This window comes from Lactuca serriola, chromosome 1 (genome assembly GCF_051521515.1).
Source record: "Lactuca serriola cultivar US96UC23 chromosome 1, Lser_US96UC23_V15, whole genome shotgun sequence".
In the NCBI taxonomy this organism is placed as follows: Eukaryota; Viridiplantae; Streptophyta; class Magnoliopsida; order Asterales; family Asteraceae; genus Lactuca; species Lactuca serriola.
In genome coordinates this window covers 53,275,622-53,286,494 of record NC_136408.1, presented here as the reverse complement: position 1 = coordinate 53,286,494, position 10,873 = coordinate 53,275,622, and the positions used below count along the sequence as shown (strand labels likewise).

Below are 10,873 nucleotides of genomic sequence, written 5' to 3'. Positions count from 1 at the left end.
CACTAACAACTAGAGTTATGTCTCTAGTTTTGAGGATTAAAAACACATATATACCTATTAAACTCATAATTTGTTTGTGTGTGAGTTACGACATGGGTTTGTTAGAGGAGGTCGACGAGAGTTAAAAGATTACCGGTAAATACGACAGTGGTGGTCAGAAGAGAGGCTTGAGACGGGAAAGGTGGCGGTGAGTAAGGGTTAAGAAGAGAGAAATGGTTGTGGAGATGATGGGAGTAGTTCAGTGGTGGCCGACAACAGCCGGATACTAGCAGAAGCTTGAGAAGACGATCTGTATAATAGAAATGGGGATGTGGGTTTTACTTGTTTAGGAGAAGCGATGAGAGATGAAAGTGTGGAATTTGCAGTTTTAAGTTGTTTGAGGTGAAGCTGTTTGTTTTCGATAGAGGCAAGGTCAACGAAAATTATGTATAATCACAGAGAGAGAGAGAGAGAGAGAGAGAGAGAGTGGGGGGGGGGGATAGGGTATAATGAGGGCGGGTAGACCCGCTTCTTATTTTTAATTTTTAAAAAATTCAGTAATATAAAAATAATTTGAAAAAGAAATTAAAAGGGTAATACAGTCATTTCAAGATTTTCACGGATTGAAACCAAAAAAAGTTTCAGTTTTTGGACTATTGGTGCAAGTTGAAAACTTTTTGGGCTTCATCCACATTTTTTTGTTAACCACAGGGATCAAATTTGCAGTTTAGTCATCACTATATTGAGCATCATGGTAAAATAGTCATTTTGCATCAGTCAACATATTCAGTCAGATATACAATCAAATAACATGGTTTCTTACTTAGTCATAATTTATTGCTCAGACATACCTTTCTTAGTCAGCACTTTCTCAATCAGAAATTATCAAACGGGACCTTATTGTTGCTTTTGGTTTTACATGAGCAATATGAAAAGAGCCACATGAGCCTCCATAAAGGTTGGTACACCGAATAAAATTAATCCATAAAGTTACTACACATCATGTTTTAATCAATGAGTCGCATCATGTTGTAATAAAACAAAGATCACGTGGATCATTTATGTTAAAAGTTACTATATTAAAAAACCAAATTGCTCTAATATAAATATTAAATATTTTTATTTAATAAGTTTATTTTAAAATTTTAAAAATAATCTAACATACAATTTTCTTTTTTAAATTTCATCCAAAACACCTATTAATTGATATGTATTTTGTATGTGTTAAAGCCCACGTCATACTCTAGTTTAGATCTAAACTAGGATAAGTACACTGACCCGTTCAGCAACCAAAACAGAAAAGGGTTTATGACCCCGTTCACAATTTCACATGGGCTGCCAATAGATGGATGGAAGCAGGCCTAGCCCACTACTGAACCTGCCTGCCTCTTGGGCGGTGTGGCACTACGGCAGGTGCCCAAACCAGAGAGGAACTTCGGATCGTCTAATTTACTTTAATGACTTTCATTAGTTTACGTAACCACCTCTGGAGTTCCATAAATGCCACTTTCTGTCGATTTTCAATTGTTAGGGTGTTGTTTGGTACGCTGGAAGGAACAAAATGGATTAAGGGGTGTTTGGATTAGATTTTTAGCTTATTGTTTATAGCTTATTTGTGGCGGGAATAAGCAATAAGTAATAAGCATGGGATGAATGCTTATTAAAATTAGCTTATTTAAGCTGGATTTTATCCAAACACTTAAATTAGCTTATTGTGGGAATAAGCAATAAGCACCTTTTTTTTCCTATCCAAACAGCGTAGGACACTTCGATGAGAAAGTGTTAGTCTGTTTTTGTTTTATTAAATCAGAATATGGATGAGATATTATGAATGTCATTCTTTGAGAACGTGTGTTTTTTTATTGCTCACAATATCGTCGTTCTTTTTTTTTCATTCCTTTTTCCCCCAAAGAATCAAGATTACCCATTGTATCCTTTATTGATTACACAAACTTTGTTTTAAAAACCATCCAAATTGCAACCAAGTGATCAATCTAAAACAGATTGATAATCACATTCAATAGTATATGTTGACAGATAACAGTAGAAGCAGAGTCGCTAAGATGTCCATAAAATCTGAACAGGATACCAGCAGAAAGGTATGTATTGCTTTCTTTCCACACATTCATTGTCTATAGGTTTCCGACACTCCATTTAAGTTAATTTCTTAATTTACTTGAACAAAGCTGTAACTTTACATGCATATTAAGTGTTTGATAAAATGCCCGAATGAAATATCTTTTTAAATGTAACGTCACATTCGTTGTTTTTTTGTGTACTTTGATTCTATTGTTATTTGTTGCTATTGTAATGGAGTAATTGCCTAAAGTATCCTCTACTTTACTTTGACCCTGCTGTTATAGTGTTATTAGGTGTATATAGAGTATATAATATACAAATTATAAAAGAACACATTATACTCAACTAGGGCCATTTAGTGCATACAATGTAATTGAGATTGTCTATAACAACGATGAACAATTGTTTGGTGGAAAATGTACAAGTAGACTTGTAGCACTTGAAACAGTAAAAATGACATCATTATCTCATATATCTTCTTATATCGGTCGAAACTCGAGGCTGCTTATAACGAGGCCGGACATAGTTCCTTCATAACTTATGAGCTTCAAATTGATAGAAACACAATCATCTCGAAGCTGATTACTTGAGTTAAATTGCCACACATTCACCTCCATCCATCCATCTTCCCTCTCTTTTGGAACCTGATTAGTGTCATTGACATTACATGGGGTTGGGGATCTAAAATAAAGAATTCCTTTCTCTTTGTTTTTGTGTTGGAGTAAATCTCGTACTATTACAGGACAATGCAACCCATGACAGTTTTCTGAAAGCTTGAACACAATGTAACATGCGTATTCTGTATCTGATGACAACCTTTGACTTTCAATCTTGCACTTGATATGGAATACTTGTTGTCGTGCAAGCTCAATCACCTCTTGGAATCTGGATATTTGATATGTGTAGGATTAGGTACTTCTTGGAGACAAAAATAATATTTTTAGGAGTTAAAAAAGTACATCGATATAAGGACTTGGTAGTTTATCAAGCAATATACAAGAATATGATTTCAGGTTATGGAAATCTAGTTCAAAAATGAACAATTTCCAACTATTTGTTTAAGTAAGAAAAAAATGAGGTTAAAAGATTTACAGTAAAGCTCATTCATGGCTGTGATGGCTAGAATATACACAAATCAATATTTAATGTCTAAAACAGGAAGACATAATGCAAATTACATTAAAAAGAAAAAGCAAACCTTGACTGGGTTGAGGGTATTGAATCAAAAAGCTTCACATTAGAAGATTCATAAAGAGCCTCCTTTGCTGAAAGCATATAATGCTTCTTTTTGCTCACATCATTTTCACTAAATGACTATCATATAGAGAAGTCAATATAATTTATTAGCAAAATCTCAGGAAATATTTTTTTAATTCTACTACACATAGAAGACAATAGAACTGCAAATGACCTTTTCACCCTCGTCATAATTTTCAACTTTGATTTCTTCATGTTTCACCTGTATAAAAATTATAAGACATAGTGTTAGAAAGTGTAACCTAGAACACGAAATGTGGTCAATACAACCTTCTCTGTTTCAATGTATAAATAAAAAAAAAATGGAATGGGAACTAAAGAGTATCTTCAAACTTGCATAATCAATGGCTCTAAACTCAATGCCTTCAATATAGATGACACCGCTTTCACAGTAGCATCTTGAAAAGCTCTCTAGTAGAAACTCAAAATCAATATCTTCCTTGTCATTTAAGAATCGACACAATTCAATCATCATCCAATCATCTTCTCTCCATGTTGCGAAATATGCATGTAAGGTTTGGCCCCTATTTTTGTACTTGAGGTTCACATACACCCGTTTAGCTTTTGATTTTATTGGACCACAAAATCTAAAGATGAGATTAACACCATAATTGACATCTTTCGACAAAAAAAGAGGCTTTATCTTTATTTGGATCTTTAGATTGGAGATATCTAACATCTCTGCCACTTTATGAAACCTGCATATGTTTAAAGATATTAGAGTACTCCAAGTTAGTATAGCTTCTATTGTTCTATTCCCTGACATACTAAGTGATTGAAGTGCCCTCTCCAATGATAAACACTATTTAAAAGCTTTTTCTTAAATAATAAAAGGTTTTGAAAAGAGTGTCCTCTTGATTCTACATCTATGCGTCTAAAGAAATTTAAAATAAAAACCTAAATGTGAGGAAATATTTTGATTGGTAACATTGTGTCAAAAGCATCTTGGTACTATACGTAGCGATTTGTATATGATGATTTGTAAAAGTTGTACATATGCATTGTAGAAATATATCGACATACTCAGTTCTTATACTTTACCGAAAACTTCAGTTTGTCTTTCATAATTTTAGAGTGTAAATATTGTAGTATGTTCTGTTTTTTGTAGCTTATAATATTGTGAATATCGAGCAACATCAAACTAAAAATGTAAACTATCATGCATTATGCGAGTTCAAAATTTAGCTTCACAATAGGTTATGAACCGATATTATTAGTTTATTTTGCTTGGGAACACATGACATTTAAAATTAAAAGATATCTGAGTATATCAATTGACAATTATATAAAAGAACTATAATTACATTTAACATCAATGTACGTACACATAAAAATAGGCACAAGAAGGGAGACAGAGAGGGTAACCTTGATTTTGTTGCAGATCGCCACTTATGTGACAATCGGTTTTTGTATGAAAACTTTCTTGCTGATATCAATTCATCTCTTTTTCCATTACTTCCAATTGAAAACCACTGTATGTTATACAAACAAATAAGTAATCAAACCAATTTCTCATATGTGCATGCAAATACATGTACTATAAACCAAAACGGTCTTTCAATTTAAAACTTTGTGTGAGGACTAAATAAGAATAATCACACACACAAAGACACAATTTTTTACATGATATGACCTAAGTCCATGGGCAGGAGGCAGTATTTTTATTCACAAGCTTGAAAATGATAGTATAGTATAATTGAAACCCTAGCTATCGGCCGTTATATATAGGCAAAGTACAAATGTAAACCCTAGCTAGAACTAGATTGGATCCGTCTGCGTATATCAACTCAGGTAACACTTTGTAAAAAACAAAACAAACATGAAACACAAAATACATGAAATGAATGAGATGGGAGAATAAGGCAACTACCACGTTGCCCTCTTGAATGAGGATTCCTTTCAAGAGCATATTGTAGATATCTTCTTTCTTTGACATAGAGTAGACGTTGGAGTTTTTTGACATTAGGATTATTTCTTTGTAGTCTTTAGGCAGTTTGGGCTCCCACATTTCATAATCTTCCTATATATATATATATATATATGAAGTAACATTTAAAAAGCAATATTGATTAATTAGTATATTCATTTTCATCATGACATGTAAACAACATACATTTTACTCTAAAAACTATAATTAGAAAACCCAAAGCGACTACATAGCTTACAGTTAAAATGATTTCATATTTCATTTTTCGAGAAATGTTTTTAAGAATATTAAACATTTGGTTTCATGGAACATATATATTCCATGAAACCAAATGTTTAATATTCTTAAGATTCCACAATTTGTTTGCTTTTATATATTATAAATATCATTTGATATCCTTGATGAATACATACTATACTTTTGTTACATATGCATTGCAAAGATAAGAACTTACTTGGAATTCCAATGCTTTCTTGAGTTGCATCAACACTTGGGCTGCCATTGGTCGATCTTCTCTCTTGTACTGTAAGCATTGAACGACAATTTCTTGAAATATTGTCAATGATTGAGGCACAATTTGTTCCTTTATACCCTCAAACACAAGTTTTCCTTCTGGAAAGTGGTGATTAACGAAGTTCCCTAGCTCATCAACCTCTTTTACAAATGACAACGTCCCACTCCCACACAAGATCTCAAATAAAACTACCCCAAATGAATATATATCAGATTCTTTGGTTAAGGTGTCTGTGCTCTTTTCATACTCTGGGTCAGGAGTTGTGCAGGAAGTATTCCTGAGGTCAAATGAAATTGGGTCATCTCTTGAACTTACATAGGAAAGCCCAAAATCACCAATTCTTGCCTTCCATTCACCATCTAGTAGAATACTAGAGCTTCTGATGCTCCTATGCACCACCACATCTTTTGTTACATTACCTCCATGAAGAAAATCCAACCCACTCGCAACATCGATACTTATCTTAAGACGTTTCATCCATGTAAGATTAACGTCCTTCAAATACCCATTGAGTCTTCCTTTAGATGCATTCTCATAAATAATGATTCTTTCATCCATTTCATTACAATAGCCTACAAGACCAATGATATTTTTGTGTGTATACTCGTGAAGATTTATAAACTCAGTGGAAAATTCTTCTTTTAGAAAACCAGTATCACCCTTAAATCGCTTTGCAATAATGATGTTACTTCCATTAGCTTGTGGGACTTCTCCTCTGTATAGATGCCAATATTTTTCTTCACCAATAATATTCTTCTCACTGAAGCTTTGTGTTGCCAACTTTATGTGTTCAAGTGAAAATTTGAGGTTGTTCTTGAAGTTTTCCTGTGATTCATGACACTCATCAGCCGGCCAGTTGCTAATTGAAGATTAAATTAAAATTCTTATTTAACATTTCTTTTCTATTTGTCTCGTTTTTTGTACTTTTTTTTATGTAATTATCATATGGGAAAATGACTTAAAAGCCCAACAAAGTTTTCAAACCATTCAAAAAATCTCAATCATTTTTTGTCTGTTCAAAAAAACCCAACGAACTTAACTTTTTGTCTAAAAAGTCCAACAAAATTCCAAACCGTTCAAAAAATCCCAATTTTGTTTTGTTTAAGTTCATTGGGGTTTTTTTTGAACAGTCAAAACATGAATGGAGTTTTTTAAATGTTTTGAAAACTTTGTTGGTCTAACAAGTCATTTTCCCGATACGGTAATAAGCCACATCATCTATTTCTTTTATTTGACTTTTAGGAAAGTATAATTCAGTTGAGCTTTTTAGACAAAATGTTAAGTTTGTTGGGTTTTTTTGGACAGACAAAACATGATTGGGGTTTTTTGAACAATTTGGAAACTTCGTTGGGCTTGTAAATCATTTTCCCTTATCATAATTGATGTAAAATTGTTGTTGGTAACGAATAAAGAGAAAAAAAGGTTATAGTTTAAAACATGCATCCAACTTACTTGAAGAAACAGTGCTTGCTCAAGCCCCTTAATGACGACTTCCATTTTTGGACGTTTGGCTTGAGATTCTGCCAAACATCCATAAACGATTTCGAAAAATGTGGCCAAAGACTCTTCACTGAGACCTTCATTTTGAGTAAAAAGGATTTCATCACTCTCTTGCTTCAGGACAGGATCTATCAATTCCTTAAGTGTTCCTTTATCATAGTGTCGTCTTGCGATGGGTCCCAGTCCTTTCTCATCCTCGGCCATATAAATTTTATCATAGGCCACCCTTCCACACATGATCTCACACATAACTACTCCAAGAGAGTACACATCTGTTGCTTTTTTCAACTTACCAGTACTCCAATACTCTGGATCCAAGTACACCTCTGTTCCAGCAATATGAATGGTATTGATAGTGCTGGAGTTTTCATTCAAAGAGTACAGTTTTGAGAGCCCCAAATCCGCAATCTTTGCTTCCCATCTCTCGTCTAATAGAATGTTGGCACTCTTGATATCGCGATGTATTATGTTTTGTTTGTTGTCATTACCACTGTGAAGGCAGTGCAATCCACGTGCAATACCAAGACATGTTCTTATACGTTGCGTCCAGCTAAGGTTAGCCCTGTTGCCGATGCTTTCCAAATAATCATCCAGGCTTCCATTAGAAGCATGCTCGTATACAAGGATCCTTTCAGGGCCTTCAACACAAAATCCAAGAAGAGAAATTATGTTGGGATGCTTACAACTAGTGAGTGCTTCAATTTCTGCAACAAACCCATCTTCCCCTTGTTTGTCTCCTCTACTAAAGATGCGCTTTATAGCCACAGTTTTACCTGTCTTGGGCATTAATTCATCCTTATTATTCTCTTCTATTGTGGAAGAATTTGTCCCCTGATCAAGATGAAGTACTGCTTTATACACCTTGCCATATCCGCCTGACCCAATGCAGTAACGTTCAGCAAAATTCTCAGTGGCAAACTCTATATCACTCAGTCCAATCTTCAAGTGTTCGAAATCTTTCCCCTACATATATAATTATGTGTGTCAAGGGAAAAAAAATTATTGAGATTGTAGAGGATAATCAATTAGATTTGTTGAAGTAAATCTATATTATAAACAGATGTTGATTAAAAAAAAGTGTAATCATTTAAATGTGAATGGCCATCTTCATTGTTTCTAACATTTTTATGATCATTATTTTTCAAAACTATTAACGAGAAATTAATTACAATTAGTACAAGATGGATCAAAAAAATATTCAATCGATAGCGTACTTGATCACTGAATACTTAAGTAGGTTAAAAATGATTATTTATATTACTTAGACTCTAAAAGAAAATAATTACCTTCAGCGGGTCAAAAGATGTAACTTCACTACTCTCGCCTCCTGAATCTTCCTTTAACATGGATAGAAATTAAACAATTTGATATAAACACAAACAATATTGTGAGATGGAAATGAAATATCTTCCTCTTTCTTTTAATAAAAGTCTTGCTGTTAAAAAAATGGAAATGAAACCAAAGAAAACAATAACAACTCCAGGAGCACAGATCTTACAAGGTTTTCGAATTTCATTTGGAGTTGCAATGCTTTGTCTAGTTGTCTGACAATTTGATCCATACTTGGTCGATGTGCTCGCTGCTCCTTGAGACACGAATATGCTGTTTCTGAGAAGATTTTAATTGATTTCTCGTCCATTTCTTCCCATACATCCGCATCAATCAAATCCTCCAAAGTTTCTTCTTCATAGTGTGATCTGGCCGATTCAACTAAAGACTCCCCATCTTCGTCATCACTCCATGCTTCCTTCCAAAACAGAACTTCAAATAGGACCACTCCCAATGAGAACACATCCGACTTTTCAGTCACACCTCTTGTCTCTTCATATATAGCGTCCATGTATCCTTCCGTACCAGAATGTTTAGCATGGTGAAGACGATGCCTATGAGCAACCGGAGTTCTTATCGAATGCCCAAAATTACATATTTTGGGCTCCCAGTTTTCATCTAACAGAATTGAAGAGCTTTTGATGTTGCAATGTATGACACTGTAATCACGTCCCTCCTCATAATGGAGGTAACTTAATCCATGAGCAATACCAGCACATATTTGCAATCTTTCCATCCATGGGAGTGTTGATGCCTCCCTTAGATGCTCATCGAGACTTCTATTGGGTTCATACTTGCTTAAGATGAAAATCCAATATGGATCCCCGCTATACCCAAGAAAAGTGACAATATTTTTATGCTTCAGACCAGAAAGGATCAAAGCTGTGTTCTCGAACATGGATACTCCATCAGCATCAAGTCGATCATATGATTGTGCAACAATATCGATCAGCTGTCCAGACCAAAAAAGCTGTGCTTTGTAAGTTGTAAATTCCTTGTTTGAACTAATCACATATTCATCAGCCATGTCATTGGTTGCTGATTGGATATCTTCAACTGGGATTTCTAAGTGGTTAATCCCTTCCAGTGGATAATACATGATGTTTCTATGTATGAAGGTAAAAAAGAGGATGAAGAAAAGGAATTATGTGAATTGTGAAGCAAGAGGATACTCACCAAACATAATCATAATTTTTTAATGGATTGTAATATTTAGGCAATGCCATCATATATATATATATATATATATATATATATATATATATATATATATATATATATATATATATATATATATATATTCTTTTTTAATGGATTGTAAGAGTAGATCCAGATCTACATAATGTGTTGTCAAAACTTTTAATATGATCAGCTGCTCAGCGCCGACAACGACCGTAGGTGTAGAGACAACAGCAAAATAAAAATGAAGGTTCCTATCTATATATAAAGCAATTTTAAAATTTTAATTCCAATTATTTTAGACTAAATTGCAAATTTGGTCAATGCCAACTGTCCTTCGAGTCCCGAGATGAAGATTGCTACATAAAAAAAAAAAAAAAAAAAAAGTACAAATAGAGTATATTACAGTTTTGGTCCCTATGGTTAAGTTTTAGTCCAACTTTTAAATTATTGACATGGCTCGCCCTTGTAGTTTTTAAAAGTTGCATGTTTGATTCCTGAGTTTGCTACCATCAATGGGTTTAAGTACGACTCCCCTTCTCTCACCACCAAGCCTTTCCCCCATCATGCTATCCACCCCTACCACTCATTCTCTTCCCCATCATGGGAGGAGATTGCATTCTCGTGGAAATTACCTCCTCCTTATCTTTTTGGTCACCATAAATTTCCCGAGACCAACGACCATCATGGTAAAGATCAACATTAAATTATTTTCACTCCAAATTATGTTTGAACTTTTCAATCTTTAGGGAGGAGGGAGTCATTTCCTCCAAATCCATTGAACTCACTGTCACATCAATTTTTGTCTCTATTTTTTCTTCGTCTTTCTCAACCTACAACACAAAGAAATCCTATCTTTTTCAACCCACTTAATTAAAAAAAATACAAAACAACTAAGGTACAAGTTTTAAAATACATGGTACAAAAGAAAATGAAAGGTTGAGGATGAAGTAGGTTAGTGAAACCAATAGGCCATAGGAATATTTACAAAAACCACTTAATTAAAAAAAATACAAAACAACTAAGGTACAAGTTTTAAAATACATGGTACAAAAGAAAATGAGGTTGAGGATGAAATAGATTAGTGAAACCAATAGGCCATAGAAATA

The 10,873-nt window shown here is 33.9% G+C and overlaps 1 protein-coding gene across 3 annotated transcripts; it reads right to left on the bottom strand.

Annotated features, from left to right (window-relative positions):
* Positions 1-2,378: 2,378 nt before the first annotated feature.
* Positions 2,379-9,793, bottom strand: LOC145088640 (uncharacterized). Of its 3 annotated transcripts, none has more exons than XM_079027021.1 (10): positions 8,755-9,793; positions 8,543-8,593; positions 7,209-8,219; positions 5,697-6,581; positions 5,186-5,335; positions 4,681-4,787; positions 3,653-4,013; positions 3,470-3,517; positions 3,257-3,372; positions 2,379-2,943 (listed from the first exon to the last, which is right to left on the bottom strand). In XM_079027021.1, exons 1-10 carry the CDS (start codon positions 9,682-9,684, stop codon positions 2,538-2,540), a joined length of 4,065 nt encoding a protein of 1,354 aa, XP_078883147.1. In that variant the 5' UTR covers positions 9,685-9,793; the 3' UTR covers positions 2,379-2,537. The 3 variants fall into 3 exon arrangements, with proteins under 3 accessions (XP_078883147.1, XP_078883153.1, XP_078883161.1); XM_079027027.1 differs by having other exon boundaries at positions 5,189-5,335; XM_079027035.1 differs by lacking the exon at positions 5,186-5,335.
* Between the last annotated feature and the right edge of the window lie 1,080 nt (positions 9,794-10,873).

Bases quoted from the DNA above. Each gene is read 5' to 3' on its own strand.
- LOC145088640 (XM_079027021.1), bottom strand. From the start codon at position 9,684: ATGTATTATCCACTGGAAGGGATTAACCACTTAGAAATCCCAGTTGAA. The intron at 8,594-8,754 runs GTAAGATCTGTG...TCCATGTTAAAG, and splicing joins AAATGAAATTCGAAAACCTT to GAAGATTCAGGAGGCGAGAG. The intron at 5,336-5,696 runs GTAAGTTCTTAT...ATATATATATAG, and splicing joins AGAAAGCATTGGAATTCCAA to GAAGATTATGAAATGTGGGA.